Source organism: Lepisma saccharinum, chromosome 15 (genome assembly GCF_977018435.1).
Source record: "Lepisma saccharinum chromosome 15, izLepSacc3.1, whole genome shotgun sequence".
Lineage (NCBI taxonomy): Eukaryota > Metazoa > Arthropoda > Insecta > Zygentoma > Lepismatidae > Lepisma > Lepisma saccharinum.
In genome coordinates this window covers 55376807-55394141 of record NC_139243.1, presented here as the reverse complement: position 1 = coordinate 55394141, position 17335 = coordinate 55376807, and the positions used below count along the sequence as shown (strand labels likewise).

Here is a 17335-nt window from a genome sequence, read left to right as displayed (position 1 = left end):
ATCATGCAATTTACTTGCAATGCGATGATCTGTGCTGAGTTGCCTTTTACCTTGAAACAGGCATTCCGTGTAGTCTTGCATGCTAAATTTGCTGGTACTTATTTTTCCCACCCCCTTCGCTTTCTTGATCTCTTTTTCTTCTGCAATCTTTACACAGTACATTTTGGCACGAAGCCCCGCAAATTCCCTGCTGTACTCCCCGCCAACTTCATCTTTGAACTTTCCTATGATCATTTTATTTTCTGTCGAATGCAAGTGATGGTCTGATGGTAAGTTGCTAAAATCAAACAGATGCTTCATCTTAGTCAGATCATGTTCGAGGCTTGGTGTTTGGATTAGAAAAATGAAGCTATCCGTGTCAATGTAACATATTTGGATGTTATCTTCATAAAAGGGTTGAAACTGATCGTAGTACGATTGGTACATGTGCAATTTTGATAGTTCAAGGACGGTGGCACCTATGGCAATCGGCTTGTTGAGCATCACTTGCTTCTTGTTCCTCTCGACGAATACTAGATTCTCGTCGAAATTGGTGAAGTTTTTGAAGTAGGGGGACGCGACGATCTTTTCAAATTTCTTTTCGTCCGTGACCAACGTTCTCCATCGTCTTGCCGTAGATGGCGTTATTGAACAGTTTGTACAGATCCTTGTCTGCAGGCGATGTCGATTGTGCTCTGCGTCGCGTGTTCTCGGCTATGTAGGGTTCCAGCCACCTGCTCTGTCGGAACTTCAATCCTCTATAAACTTTCTTCAACTGCAAGCCGTGACTTATGTAAAATTGGAGGAGTCGGTAGTGCAGAACGTAATTCCGCTTGTTCTCCATGCTTAGTATGAGTTTTGGCTCCGATGATCCTCCAGGTGGCTTCTTTTTGGTGGGGGCCAGGGCCAATCCGTGATGTTTCTCGTGAAGCGTTTCGGGATAATCGAGATCCACTTCCAAGAAACAGCCCCATTCATTATCTTCCCTCCAGTTGAGAAAATCTTCGCAGGAGAGTTCCTCTTCGGTCATCCACGCGTAGTCGCTGATGGGAAGACACTGGGACATGGAGTGGCCGTACAGGTTGTTGACATCCCAGTAGACAATGTAGGTGTTGGGCTTCGATGCATCGTAACCAGGCGTATGAGAATTGTTTGCCTGAGCATAGCGTCGGGGACATTGGACGATGCCACCGCGTATCGCACTCTCCATGAAAGCATACTGTTCCTTCTCTGCGATGAGTCCTAGTTCCACGTTGGTGTATTTCATCATCGATTCCCAAGTCAACCCCGGCGTCGTGAAGAAATACGCAGGATCCAACTTGTATATCGCGATGCATCTCTTACGAAACGATTCGAAAATATCCATGAGGAGAGTCACGTCCAATTTCAGATAGAGATCGTGATAATCGCGAAAAGTTTGGCAATTGAAGGCCGTCCACACACTACGAGCGTGTTCGTAGTCCTCTTCGGAACAGACGTCCTCCGTGAGACAAGAATAAAATGCCTCCCGGGGTGGAAGTTCCGTCTCGTCAAATTTCTCGAAATCGTTGACGTACTCGTAGGGGTAGACGCCCTTGCGACGCAACAGATTCAAATTCTCATCTCTCCCCGAAAAACATTTTCGCTTGGTGGCCACAAGATCTTCGTCGCCAAGTTGAGATGCAAGGCTTGCGAGGCTGGAGGACAGGAAATTGTAAGAGTCCAGGATTCGCACTTCCACACTTCCTCCTTCTTGGAGAGGGATCCAAATTCTTACCGCAATATACTTCTCACTCGTTCTCGGAATGATGCTGATTCGAGAAGTTATGTTGTAGAGCTCTTTAACAAAAAGATGCGTATCGTACTTCTCCGTGTAATGCAGAAACACGGCAACAAAATGCGACTCCTTAATTTTGAGATTGCACGAATTACAGATGGTGCTCAGGAATAATCCATTCTGGTGGTCATGGTGGACGACCTTGTAATTTTCGACGGTGAAAGCCTGGTTACACTCCTCGCATCTTGTCGCCGCGTCATGTCCCCGTTGTTGTTCCGTCGTGAGAGCAGGTGGAGAAACGTAAGAGCCTTTCAGGCTGGGTGCAAGTTCTCTCGCGCATTCCGCTATCTTCTTAACAAAATGTTTTGCCGCATCAGGTCCGCAATACAAGATGACATCATTCAATTTTTCTCCGTAGATGGAGAAACTGCAAGGCTCGTGGTGAAAAATTTGTATCGTGCTTGAGGTAGAAGGATCAGGGTCGCAAGACGTCATGGGAACTTGGAAGCTTTCAAAGTCGGCATAAAGGACAGCGGGATGGTGGAGAAGAGCCTGGTGTTTCTGAAATTTCATCTTGGTTCCGGGTTCCGGCATGACATCTTCGGGTTCTGCATTCACGGAGCCAAAACACTTGTGCTGTTCTCTCATCTTCTTACCCCCGCGAAAAATTCTCAAACACCGATCGCAAATTTCCATCTTATCGCGATTCTTGGTGATCTGTCTTCCTACTAATCGTGAGAAATTCCGTATCAAACTGTAACGGCCATCTACAAGCAAGAGTCAAATTATATTATTCTGGCTTCTAGCAGGTCTTAACACACGAATATTGCCGGAATCGTCAACCCCAAACACAGAAATATCGATATCTTCTCCTTTTTCCTCTCTATAGTTTTTTAAAAATTGATTGATCTTATTCAGGGGCACAGGATAGGAAATTCCTCTCATCATATTCTCGTATCTCCCCTCATATCCTCTGTAATTGGACAGACGTTGGGGGTTATTATTATTAGCTGGGTGTAATGCGGCGATGACAGACCATAGGAAACTCTTCTGATCATTACTTTCTATGTTCAACACTGCATTTTGCTTTTTTTTAATGTCTCGTGCAACATTTTTTTGTTTTTGTTTTTTTTGAGCGCTGCGTAATGGTTTGAAATTGCAGACTCTAAGTTCTAACATGTGGCTGCGACCGCAAAGACTCCATCCACTTCCTCTACCTTCAAACTCTTCTTGTTTTTGTGTCAGGTGATCAAATAGCCGTGTCACTATCTCGTCAAGATCCTCGTTATTGTCATCGTGTAAGGCTTCACACCCTACGTAAAAGCTAAAAGTGCTTGACTCGGACGAGACAACTTTCTCATACAGCAGGGTCAAGACGAGATGAATTTTAATTGCAACATTGACGAGGCAATCACGTAATTTATCGACTACCAGAGATTTCACATTGTTGAGGAAGATGCTCGAGTCACATTTTTCATCGCTTCCAGATTTATAGGTCATAATACGTGCACTTTTATTCAAAGCACCCCCTTCATGCGCATCAATGCGAGGTTTTTTTGCCGGCGGGACTACGACATCATGATCCGGTAGACGACATTTTTTCAAATGCCTAGCAATGTTAGGTTTAGAAATCAAAATCCCACAGTTGCGACATGCCACTTTCCCGCAAAGACCGGAGGGACCTGGTTGCGGTTCCATTTTTTCTCTCTGTTATTTATATATACAGAGAAATTTTTTGGGGGGGGTTGTGGTGATGGTGGTGGTGGTGGTGATAGTGGAAAGCGCACTGAAACAGAAGGAAAAAAAATTGAAAAAATGCTAGACATTTTTTCCTTCCACATATATATTAGACGGGAACAGTATGTATGTATGTATGTGTGTGTGTGCACTGTTGTAGGAGGTTAAAAATATACGACATGTAAGTGTGTGTCAATTTTTTATGACTCCTCTGAATATGTGTGTGTCAGACGCAAAACAAAAAATATTAATATATCATGAAAAAATAAAAACTTACCTTTCAAGAGAGATAGAGAGAGAGACTTCAAAATAAAACCTTGTAGCTCACTAAAACTTCCACGATGATATATATGTATACTGCCAGATAAACAATTAAGAATACTGAACTGCCACGATTGACGTTCACCTTTCAAGAGAGATAGAGAGACTTCAAAATAAAACTTGTAGCTCACTAAAACTTCCACGATGATATATATGTATACTGCCAGACAAACAAATTAAAAAATACTGAACTGCCACAATTGACGTTCACTATGATAATGATGTACAAAAGAAGAAACTGGTACGTTATATAGGAACTCCTCTTTTTTTCTCCTTCTCTCCTTCCTACTCCACGCGACTCTCTTTGGTGAAAACACAATGAGAGCTATAGTTAATATTCTAGCAAATAAAAACCCTTGTTGGCTGATTTACTCATGTTATATTTTTTTCAACAAAAGATTTTTGTGATGTGCACAATATCCTGTAGGGGACAAATAACAATAAACGGGACGTTGATAGTTCCACCCATGCATGTATTGTCGATTATTTCCCCTCGGCCTCTATTCCACGCCCCGTCAGGTTGTGGTGTGTGAAACAGACGATTCCCAGTATAAAACTCAAAAAGCGGAAGATGCTGCTGTGTTTGCTTCCGCCGCATCCGCTTCTGATTCTATTGTTATCGGGGATGTGATGGATTCTTCATTCAGAACCGTGGGAAAGCTGAAAAAAAATAGAATCTCTTCGGGCGAAAGAGGATGCAAGATGAATGGGTTTGGGGAGGGGTTGCTGTGGATAGTTTGGTCCGTAATAAAAATGTTACATTGAGCGACGAAACACAATTTCTCCACAGGGACAGGAAAAATTCTACCGAGCGTCGCTATCCACGCGAACATTAGAAATTGCCTGAATAGCTTGGGGGCTTGGCATAGGATTATCGATTTTCGTTTTTAGAGAATAATCTATGTAAGATTCTAGCATCGAGAATAAACAACATTGATTAAATTTTTGACAACATTCGCAGTACAAATCTAAACTCGTGATGATTTCGCCGTTACCACGCACCCCTGGCAAGGTTATATAGGGGCCAGGGATCCTAAAAAACAACAATTATTATTTGTTTGCTTGCGTCACAATACGGAAAATAATAAGAGGCATACGCGCGCGCGCGTGTGTGTGTGTGTGTGTGTGTGGTACATCGTTCCCTCCCCCGAGAGAGAGGTTTACGAAGGTCACAATATATATAAACATTTGGTCCCAGACTTGGAAAATTACGATAAGGTACACTCATCCTTCAAAAAATAAGAGGATGAGAGGATGAAAGGAGAGGTTTACGTAGGTCACGATATATAAACATTTGGTCCCGGACTTGGAAAATTACAATAAGGTGCACTCATCTTTCAAAAAATAAGAGGATGAGAGGATGAAAAAATAAGAGAATAAGAGAATAAGAGAATAAGAGAATAAGAGGATGAGAAAATGAGAGGAGAGGTTTACGAAGATCACGATATATAAACATTTGGTCCCGGACTTGGAAAATTACGATAAGGTGCACTCATCCTTCAAAAAATACGACGCAGTTCAACAACATACAGTTCGACATGCCAGATTTCGTCGTAGTGCTTTTTCAGACCGGGAGGGACAAGAATCAGGAAAAAGATTCCAGCAAGTTCGACGACTGCAAGATCAAGAACGTTTATCTGAAGAACGGTAGGAACGAAGTGTTCCCGCGCGAGAATTACAACCTCGACGTGACCAAAAACGATTACCTCAAACTTTACGAAGCGTTCTCGGCTTACAAACGCGTGACCGAGGGAAGCGTGGACATGTACTACACGCCCAGCGAGTTCAAAGCACGGAGACCCATGACCGTCATCAATACCACAAAAAGAAAGCAGGTGGTGGTCAACGATCGAACCAACATCAAGGTCGTCTGCGAGTTCCACGATGCCTTGCCCGAGGATACCCTATGCAGTGTCATCCTGATTGCAGAGAAGTCCTTCGCCTACGACGTGAAGAATGAGAGGGTCACAGAGCAGTTTTAACAAGTTTTTAACATCTATTTTCTTGCACAAATAAGAAATTTTTTGTACTAGCACAATCAGTTATAATGGCACAATACGAATTTCACTAGTTCAGATCAGTTACAATGTCAATTTCATCAGTTATCAGTTACAATATCTTTTTTTTGCACTATAGCACGAGAGACAATCAGAAAATTTGCACAAAAAAATTTGTTGTTGTTTTTGCACGTGAAAATTAACAATAAAATTCTTTCTTTTTATCGTTTCAGATGCTGTCGAAACATCAAAAACACATACACACACTAGAAAAAAAAAAAGCATGCAACTTTATTTGTAACACTCACATATTCTCCATCTTCATCAAGAAAATATTATAATAAACATAATTATTTTTATCTATATCTCACAATAAAACTCTATATCCAAAAATATCACAACATCAAATAACACTAGAGTCGTTAGTACACGTTGCATGCATTACGGAGGTCCTCTGTAGAGTTTCATGGAAGTTTGAGAGAAAAAAAAACAAACAAACACGTGAAACTCTACAGAGGTGCGGTAATCTATAACCGCAGCCGTTAGAAAACCTTTACTTTTTTGGCTGGGCACCACGCACCCTGGCGAGGTTATAGGGGCCAGGTATCCTAAAAAACAACAATTATTATTTTGTTTGTTTGTTTGTGTTACAATACGGAAATAATAAAAAGCATACGCGCACGCGCGTGCGTGTGTATATGCCACATCCTTCCCCCAAAAGAGAGGTTTACGAAGGTCACGATATATAAACATTTGGTCCCAGACTTGGAAAATTACGATAAAGTGCACTCATCTTTCGAAAAATAAGAGGATGAGAGGATGAAAAAATAAGAAGATGAGAGGAGAGGTTTACGAAGATCACGATATATAAACATTTGGTCCCGTTGATTCCAGCACTCCAACTTCATCTCTAATATTGACGACAATATTCTAAAAGTAGAGAGGATGAGAAGATGAGAGGATGAGAGGATGAGAGGATGAGAGGATGAGAGAATAAGAGAATAAGAGAATAAGAGAATAAGAGAATAAGAGGATGAGAAAATGAGAGGAGAGGTTTACGAAGATCACGATATATAAACATTTGGTCCCGGACTTGGAAAATTACGATAAGGTGCACTCATCCTTCAAAAAATAAGAGGATGAGAAGATGAGAAGATGAGAAGATGAGAGGAGAGGTTTACGAAGGTCACGATATATAAACATTTGGTCCCAGACTTGGAAAATTACGATAAGCTACACTCATCTTTCAAAAAATAAGAGGATGAGAAAATAAAAAAATAAGAGGATGAGAAGAAGATGAGAGGATGAGAGGAGGATAAGAAGAGGATGAGAGGAGGATGAGAGGATAAGAGAAGGATAAGAAGAGGATGAGAGGAGAATGAGAAGAGGATGAGAGGATGAGAGGAGAATGAGAGGGATGAGAGGGATGAGAAGATGAGAGCTCATCTTTCACTCATCACTGCCTTTTTGCGTCCGTGAAACATCGTCAGCGCAATAAATGAGGCGCGGAACGGGGAGAGAAAGTGAGTTTTTCAACTTTTTGTAGTCGTTTGGTCAAGAAATCAGAGTTGGGGTGGGAGTCACATTTATTATCTACTTGATGACATCTTGTTTTGTCATTTCATATCAGTGAGCATTGGCAAATGATGATGGAAAAACTGACGCCGCAAAAACGTTTACAAATTGTGGAAATATATTTCCAAAATCAATGTTCTGTTCGCCAAACGTATAGAGCACTTCGGAAATATCGGTGCTGTCAGTGAATTCGCCTCACAAGATCATGTGACCTAACGCCACTGGATTATTTTCTTCGGGATATCTAAAGTCTCTGGTTTATGCTGATAAACCAGCAACAATTGACGCTTTGGAAGCCAACATAACTCGTGTTATTAACGACATACGTCCCCAATTACTTGAAAGAGTGGTTCAAAATTGGACTGATCGAATCCGGTTCATCACAGCTAGTCGTGGTGGACATATGCCGGAAATTATTTTCAAAAAGTAAATGTCAGAAAGTTATCTTTCAAATAAAAATACAATTGGCTTCAAACTTATTTTTTTATGGGTTTTATTTCAATTCAAAGTTCTATCACTCTAAAAAAAACACCCTATACATAGATTTTGAATATTTCCTATACGATATTAAGGAAGTAAATTTGTCGCAATCATTAGCGATTAAAAGCGACTCGATGCGCCTCCGTTTGTTGATCTGGCAACGCCGCGCTCCATTTAACCCATACTGACTTTTAAGGTTGAGACGCTCTATACATATAACCAATCAATGTGCTAGCTTTAATTTTTTTTTTCGAAAATCGAACAATAAAAAAAATATGGACAATTTAACATGGTGTTTCATTCAAATAAACATAATTTATTATGTATTAAACAAAAATATTTTGTGGGGATTATGATGAACTATTTTAGGGGCGGTCTTGAGTGATGGGCATCCCTGTTTTTGGAGGAGGGGCAGATCAACTGTATTCAGTAAAGCTGAGAGAAAAGTTACTTTCGGTAGACACGCTGTCGTAATTAAATACCCTGTGTGGATCACAGTGTGGTTTGAGGGCACGAATGATATGATTTTTGGAGTGGGGAGAGACACATGATATGATTTGGGGGGGCGTATGACATGATTTTGGGGGGATTGCGCAATTGGCCTTGGAGGGATGGGCACCCCTGCCTCTACCGGGTATCAAACTCGGGACACCTTGATTACAAGGCAACAACGTTACAACTTCGGCATCGGGAAGGCCTTAATCCACCCATGCCATGTAATAATTCGGAAAGTATTGTTCTATGAACTTATGCAAAGCCACTATCAATGAGAATACGAGGAGAAAACATTAGTTTTGACGATCACAATTGTTAAATAGTAATTGTAATAGTTAATTAGACAATGACAGATATCCTTTGCTTATATCGACATATTAAAAAGGGAAAAAGAGAAACAAAGTTTAAACTAAGGTCATTTTATGGGTTTTATTTACGTCTTATCTCGGGAAGGTTAATACTAACCTCAGAGATTCTTAGTTCTCTGACGCGTCAACAGATGGAGCTGTCTACTATTTTTTTAAAAAATAAGCAAGAAGTACTTTACATCATTGAGTTTGGTTTCAAACTTTCAGCGAGTAATCATCACAAATCGTATCTGTAACAAAAATTAATGCACATTCTGATAACTTATTTTCTAACACTTGCTAAAGTTGTTTCCTCAAAAATATCCTCCGAAAGAAATATATTATTGTTGCCATTTGCTCGCGGGAACAACTAATATGGGTAGGAAACCGATGTTTGGGCAAAATAAATGTAAGCTGAAAATTTTTCTTTCCTCTTGGTTGGATTGATTTGCCTTATTTTACTTCGATTCTTGTGCCACCCTTGGCTAATTTGCGAAGACGGGGATGAGTGATGATATGATGATGAAATTGATGGACACTCACCAACATCCATGCCCAGGCCAGGATTCGAACCTGAGACCCCTGGCGTCGTAGCGCGATGTGCTATCCACTCCACCACGGGGGCCGGCACTCCATTTTCCTCTTGGAAACTATTCACATCATCGAATATGTTCAGCATCAAATTATCTACATTTTTTGTTTTCTCTTTTTCATGCAATATTATTATACCATTATTATAACAAAATTTAGGCTTTTGTTTGTTGTTCTGTTTAAGCAACTGATAATTGTGAGAAAAGAATAGTGCCGAACCCGAAAATGACAATGAAACTTAAATTTTGGATACCTTTTTTTCTAAAGATAGTAAAACAGGTGAATCCTTGTCTGCAAAAAGTGCATATGAGAGAAGTTTCTCGGTGCTTCTCTGAATGGAAAAGTAACCAAATACCATGCGAGCCAAGTACGACCTTTATCTTACATAATAGAGGGAAAAACTTAATTTTTCATCTTACATGGGGAACTACACATTCGCCCTTATTCACATTCAGAATTATACACGCTAAAAATATATGCAACTGATTTTACACCACGTGTATTGGCAACAATGCGAACGCGATTTGGTATTGGCGTCTTGATTGGTTGATTGATTTGTTTTATTTTACTGCTTGTGCTCCTTTTGGCTAATTGGCGAAGATGGGGATGAGTTATGATATCGTATAACACCCATATAATATCATTCTAGTTTTTTTGGTCTTTTAACCACTGTTATTTAACCTACGTTTCGGAGGCTGAATCTGCCTCCGTCTTCAAGATAGCGTGTAGTCCTTAGGTCACATAAATGGTTGCCTTGGAGGATTACACTGGGGAACAGTGAAATTGCGGCACAGTGTTTGAGAGCTAATTTAGGGTAATTTCATGCTGCTGAATAATGATATAATAATATATTTCCTGAATTGGCTCTAATTTATGAAATAAATGCAACTAAACCAAAATGGCGGAAACATAAGACATACATATAAATGAACTTCCAACAACAATTTAATATTTCTTTTTGTGATTACAATAATTATTATAAAAATAAATTTATATAGGCCTATGATCATAATAATTAAGAAAATATGTACACAATGAAGTAACAAACTATGTGAAATGCTTTCTATACGATTTCCTGCTGTATTGCTTTTTAGGACAATCCCTCTGTAAGCTCCAACAGTAGACAGCTATCATGTGGCGATCCCACCGTCCCTGGTACCTTTCTTCCATTATCCTTATATCCTGATGGAACCTTTCTCCCCGTTCTTCACTAAAATCACCAACGTTCTCAGGGAATCTGTCAATGTGGCTATGTAGAAAATGTATCTTCACACTCATATTACCTCCCAATTTCTCAAAATTTTTCAACATATTTCCAACTATATCGGGGTACTTTTCTGCTCTGTGATTCCCCAAAAGTTTTTGACGATGGACACAAATCTCAGCCAGGCCTCAGATTCGATGTAAGACATGTAACTTGTAAAATTGGCATCATTTATAAGTGTACGAATTTGTGGTCGTCCGTCAAAGATTCCTGCCTTCAATTTTTCAATACTTAGTCCTGGAAAAGTGTGGCATATATATTTGAAACAATCACCATTTGTATGCAAGGCCTTTACAAACTGTTTTATCAACCCAAGTTTAATATGCAGTGGCGGAAGGATGATTTTGTCCCTATCTATCAGCGGTTCATGAATGATATTAGCTTTTCCCACTAATATTTTCCCTGGGGGGCCAAACTTTTATCGTCCAATGCTTTTCTCTAGCACGACTATCCCACAAACATAGGATACAGGGATACTTTGTGTACCCACTTTGCTGTCCTAGTAAAAAATTCACCATCTTCAAATCCACACACACGAGCCACTTATGTTCAGCATATTCAATTTTTTTTCTAAAACCATTTTTATGTTTTGATATTCTTCCTTAAGCTTTGTTGAGTGTCCGATATATTGCCTAGCAATGCTTCATAAGTTGCCTGGCAACAATGTACAAATAAATAAATAAGTTTCTTAATGGGAATTTCAGCCCATTATCAAATTTTGATATTCCCGAGAAAAGCGTAGAGTAATTTTACCTCCTACATTTTCCATGGTGTGTATTTTTATAACTGGAGTCAATTCAATTGAACCAATCATACAATTGGCAATCACAGCTGTTTTGTGTGCTGAAACTGTTATTAAACTTTATGCCGCAAAATAAAATCTTTTGTTTGTTCCCCAGTGTTATTCTTGGTAGCCTAGGCTCCACCGCGTCTGTCGGTCACAAGCACCTCTATATACATAAAGTTGCCTTGACGTGGTCATCTGACGAAGTGGAGCCTAGTGCAACTTTATGTATATAGAGGTCCTTAGGACCGACAGACGCGGTGGAGCCTAGGCCACCAAGAATTATCCAGTGTCGGCAACGGCCCCCTCCTCTATGGCTGTCAGTTTATAGAAAAATATATTGACCATCGCTATATAGTTACATCATTAGTACCGTATGCAATATTTACTTTCGAACTACTGGCGATTTTTATCTACCCCGCCTCTGGCCACTTCGCGCCCAGCTTTAGTTCTGGTACTGACAGAAGATCCAACGTAGATGGTGTAAAGCAGAGGTCTGTTCACCACACCCCTTTCCGAAGACCTAAAATTATCAACAATAACTACTCAATAATTTTAAGAGTAAGTAATGCAAATAGTAGACCTCACTTAGGTAAAAGATGTGGCCGCCCCGATGGAGCAGTGGTAGCGTCGTCGCCTTGTAATTAACGGCTCTCAGGTTCGATACCCGATGGAGGCACATAGTGTTTCGGATCCTACTTTAAACTGTAGGTCCAGTCCCGATTAGCCTTACTGTGCATAAAGTGGACTTAAAACCCGAAATCAAATTCAAAACTTAGGTAAAATATGAAGGTTCGTTCCAAAAAAAAACCAACAATAAATCATCAAGTAAATGGCAGTAAGTATGATGCCCCACCTCCCTCCCTGAAGACTGCAATTATGCCATCGCTCCGTCTAATGTAAAATTAGCAATATACCTTCGGTAAATAGGTATAGCTTACGACCATTACATAGATTTAGAATAGGAGCAGTTAAAATTTCCGTACCTCAAGGGTTCTAAATTTTACACTGAGATAATAAATATTCATTTTAAAAACACGTTGTAAAAATTAATATTACATGGACTTTAAAATGTTGGCTGGAAAAATTACGGTTTATGACCGTTACTGGCATTCCACTACCATAAAAAAATTACCGTGACCGTTTTTAAACAGTTAACGGTCATTACTGGTTCACGAAACTGTTATAACAGTGATTACAATCAAATTTTAGGGTTACAGTTAGGCCTGAAACAAATTGCTTTTAGTGAAAAATTATGTTAAGGATTTGACGAAACTAAAAATTTCTTATTCTGAATTTATGCCACTCTGCAATTGTAAATTTAGCACTAAATCAAGGCTTTGTGCAAAAATTGTATGAAGATGCAAAACAAATGGGGGTGTTAGAAAGATAAGTCAAACGTTGTGGTGTTCCATTATCCGATCTTGCTCTGTTGATACTATTAATCATTAATTAACGGAAAATGTTTAGAACAGATGAGAGTTTTACGGCAACATCCAAAGAAAGCCATCCGCCTCTGGGGAGAGAAATTTGTTAATCCGCCACAGTTTGCTAGTTAGAGTTTTTGTCTTAGATTCACTTTATGTACATTGTGGCTAAGCGGGACTAAACCTGCAGTTTAACGTGCGATCCGAACCATTAGGTGCCTCTACCGGGTATGAAATTTGATACCCCTTGTATCAAAGCGACAACGTAATCCTCCACTGATCACATGTAACTTTCACTAGCTTTCATTCCATTTTGAATCAAATAACTAAACTGACTCTCTAGCCTCCTTAAACCCGAAGGTTTATGGCTGCAGCAACACCAGCCTTCCATCTGTCCCTATCCTGGGCAAGATCAATCCAATATTTTCCATCCCTACCGATTTCCTTTAGGTCCGTCTCAAAGTTATCCCTCCATCTCCGTCTTGGCATTCCTACTTGTCTCTTACCATCAGGTTTCCCAACAAGAATCCTGAAAACTCTTCTTTCCTCTCCCATTCGTGCGACATTGCCTGCCAACCTGTTATTGTTGATTTAATCATTCTAATAATATCTGGATATGGGTTCCGAAACCGGGGGGCAAAGACAGTATATTTCCCTTTGTAGATAAGGTTTAGCATAGTGCGGGGGCAAAAGTGACGAAAAGTGTGGGGGGGGGCAACTGCCCGCATATCTCCCCCCTACTCGCCGCCGCTGCTGGACAGGAATAAAAAATTACGCAGTTCTAAATTATGTAACCTTCCCACTCCTCATGCCTTTTAGCTCCAAATATTTTTCTAAGGATTATATTTTCAAATACTTCCTAATTTATGTTCTTCTTTTAATGTTATGAACCAAGTTTCGCATCCATATAATACCATTATATAGTATATAATATATAATCGTACTACAGGCAACATTACTGTTTTGAATCAATTACAGACATTTATGATTCAGACACACGTTCAGTAACGAATCTGCAAAGTATCGTGGAAATATGTTCCTCTCGACTGTTCTAAGATGTTTGAATCTATTTATTTTCCTTACGAATAAAATAATTACTGAGGATTGCAAAGTACCTGTACATACATATTATGATAGTTTATTTTCCTACAAAATTTAAGGAAATAGGATTACAAGAACAACATTTCAGCGAATCTAAAAGATTTTTTATATTTAGCCTTGTTTTTCTTCCACTTTTGGCTAATTGCGACCATGAGGATGGGCGATGATATGGACACACAAAAAACACCCAATTCCCGCCCTGGATTCGAACCCGGGGCCCCTGGCGCCCTGTGATAACCACTACGCCACTGAGATCGGCGCGAGGGATATTGCCTTCCACCCGAATCTAGATATTAGTGTATAATTTTGATATATTTGGAAGCCAAGTTTCGTAATGATCCGCAGAACAAAAATTGTAATATTAAAATCAGGGTTGTTAAACGTCCAGGAATTTTAATTAAATTCAATTCCTGTCCAGGTGAGAAAATCAGCAAGCGTAAATGGGTTCTGGACCGTAAAGAACCTTTTTATCTGTAACAAATTTAAATTCGGTCCAGGAACCTTTTTTCCGGATCAATTTAATTACGGTCCAGGAACCATTTTTCAGGAACAATTAAAATACGGTCAAGGAACCTTTCTTCAATGTAACAATACACATCTTGGACTGAATTTAAATTGTGCGAGAAAAATGTTCCGGTCCTGCAGTGAAACCCAATACAACCCGTTAGAATTTATGGGTTACTCGACCTTTAACAACCCTGATTAAAAAAAATTATCTCGATTATAGTTGATAATTCGACCATTCATTATAACATGGGCGGATTGATTCATTGATTGATTTGGTGTTTTAATTTTACTTTATGCACAATAAGGCTAATCGGGGCTGGACCTACAATTTAAAATGGAATCAGAACCACTGTGTGCCTCTACCGGGTATCGAACCAGGGATCCCTTGATTACAAGGCGACGACGCTACCTCTGCGCTATCGTGGAGGCGCCATTACATTGCGGAGATTGAGTTCCAAAACTAGGGGAGGGCAAGATGCCAAAACTGGGGGGTGGGAGTACAGTTTTCTTTCCCTTGTTAGATAAGGTTTAGCATAGTGCGGGCGCAAAAGTGGCAAAAAGTGGGGTGGGCAACTGCCCCCAACGCACCCTAATCGCCGCCACTGATCATATATTCTAATAAATGTGCTTTTGACCGTACATGATAATGTGTCTGCAAGCTGAGTACTCTTAACAGCATTATTTATTTGCTGAAATTATTTATAGTGTTGAGATCAAAGCATTTTTAAGTGCTATCTGTCACCCTTAAGCGCTGGTGTTTCAGTGCCAGCATGAAGCTTACAGACTCCGGTTTTTCCGTTTCTTGCCAATTTTACCCGGCTTACAATGTGTTTTTTTGCACTAGAGAATGCAAACACGCGAAGTACAACAATGACAAAAAAGCTTTACTGCACAATAATGGGCTCGAGATTAATTCGAAATAGCAATTGCACGTGATACAATGTACTGTGTCACTAGAAACCGTATCTGTCTTTTACTGATTACGTCTTATCTGGCAATGTTGATGGGGGACTGAAGAAGCCGATGATCTTGTATTTCGACTGAGTCATTATTGTGCTGACCAGTGGCAGGAATTTTAGAGTTGTTTTCTGACAAGATGGAAAGAAAAGATTCTGTGAATGGTGATTCTGGACAGGACAAAAGAGGGTGGTGGCAATTTCTGAAGTCAATTGTTGTTAACATCACAGTGGAACCTAGCGCCGCATGTATTGTGCTTGCATACTCTATTGGAAGTCTTGTAAGTCAAAATCTGCTGCTTCAGAAGTGTTGCTACCTCTATCTCAACTACACGGATGAAGAGTGTGATTCTTATGCTGCCGGGAAGGTGACCAATCAGACGAGGAACATTGAAACGGACGCCCAGAAGATTGTCGCCACTATAGATATCTGGAGGCCACTGCTGGAGAATCTTATTCCAGCAGTTGTTGTGGTATTTGCAGGTGCCTGGAGCGACAGATACGGCAGGAAGCCGCTGATCCTGATTCCTCTTCTAGGAGGCATGGTCTCTTCAGTCTTCCTCATCCTGTCAGTGGCGTTCAGGACAATCAGTCCTGAACTCACGGCTATTATAGATGGCCTACCTCGTGGTGCCTCAGGAGGAAGAGCATGCCTCACCGTTGGCATCCAGAGTTACCTGTTCGACATAACAGACGAGGACAGCAGGACCATGCGTATGGGGATAGCCCTATCGTGTCTCCTACTTGGGTCTCCAATAGGTACAGCCATTGCTGGTCTCATCTACCAGTACACGGGGTTCTACGGGACGTTTGGAGTTACCGGCGGCTTCTATCTTCTGGGGTTCCTCTACGCGCTGTTCAGGATAAAGGAGGAGAAGAAATCCCATGAGGGATCCTGGTGGACCGTTGTCCTGGATTCCTTCAGAACAGCCTTCAGGCGAAGAGAAGGGTCCAGACGGCTTCAGATAATGCTTCTTATCTTCGTCTGCTTCTTCAGCTATGGGCCGTTTTTCGGTGAGTAGATTTTTCAAATCATCTCTCAGCCCAATCCATATGATTAGCTGAGGGCTCTAAATGGAATTTACAATTAAGAATATCTTATCTAATCTACCTATATATATATAAATGTATCGCCTGGAGCGATTTAAAAAAAAAACTTGTTACACGTATCACTTGCAATCTCGAAAGAAATACTATGGGGGTAACACCCCTGGCACCCCTAGGGGTGGGGGTGGGAAGGTGGTGACATTTAAATAGAATCGAAAACCACCAATATTAGTGTGGAATCCGTAGTTGTCGGGGTCGCTAAGATGAATAGTGACACTCCCAATGCCGTTAAACTCCAAGTTCATCACCTATCGGGATGGAGGGTGAGAGGGGGTGAAAAATAAAATGTCAAAAATGATCTACATTAGTGTCGAATCCATAGTTTTCGGAGTCTCTAAGCTAATTGGTGACATTCACGATGACCAAACTTGGTACACATATGACTTACAATCTAGACATAAACGCTGTGGGAGTAAGTCACCTTTGGCACCCCTAGGGGAGGGGGTAGAAAGGGGGTGACGTAAAAATAATCGAAAATGACCGATGTTAGTGTGGAATCCGTAGTTGTCGGAGTCGCTAAGATGAATAGTGACACTCCCAATGCCGTTCAACTCCAAGACAGTTCTAGCACCCCCAGGGTAGGGAGTGAAAAGAGGGTGACATTTGAATATAATCGAAAACGACCGATATTAGTGTGGAATCCGTAGTTGTCGGGAGTCGCTAGTATGAATAGTGACACCCAATGGCGTTCAACTCCAAGACACCCCTGGCACCCCGTAGGAGTGGGGGTGGGAAGGGGTGACATGTAAAACGACCGATATTAGTGTGGAATCCATAGTTTTCGGGACCGCTGAGATGAATAGTGACACTCTCAATGCCGTTCAACTTCAAGTTTATGTTACACTAAAATTAGAATTCATTACTTTCCTGTCTAATAGAAGATTGGGAAAAATGAATACCCGGGCAACTCC

The 17335-nt window shown here is 40.6% G+C and overlaps 1 protein-coding gene across 1 annotated transcript; it reads left to right on the top strand.

Moving 5' to 3' along the window:
- The first annotated feature begins 15457 nt into the window (after nt 1-15457).
- LOC145999262 (putative peptidoglycan muropeptide transporter SLC46) lies at nt 15458-16339 on the top strand. The gene has a single exon (XM_083136199.1). The coding sequence runs from the start codon at nt 15458-15460 to the stop codon at nt 16337-16339; it is 882 nt and encodes a 293-aa protein (XP_082992325.1).
- Nucleotides 16340-17335: the final 996 nt, after the last annotated feature.

Bases quoted from the DNA above. Each gene is read 5' to 3' on its own strand.
- LOC145999262 (XM_083136199.1), top strand. From the start codon at position 15,458: ATGGAAAGAAAAGATTCTGTGAATGGTGATTCTGGACAGGACAAAAGA.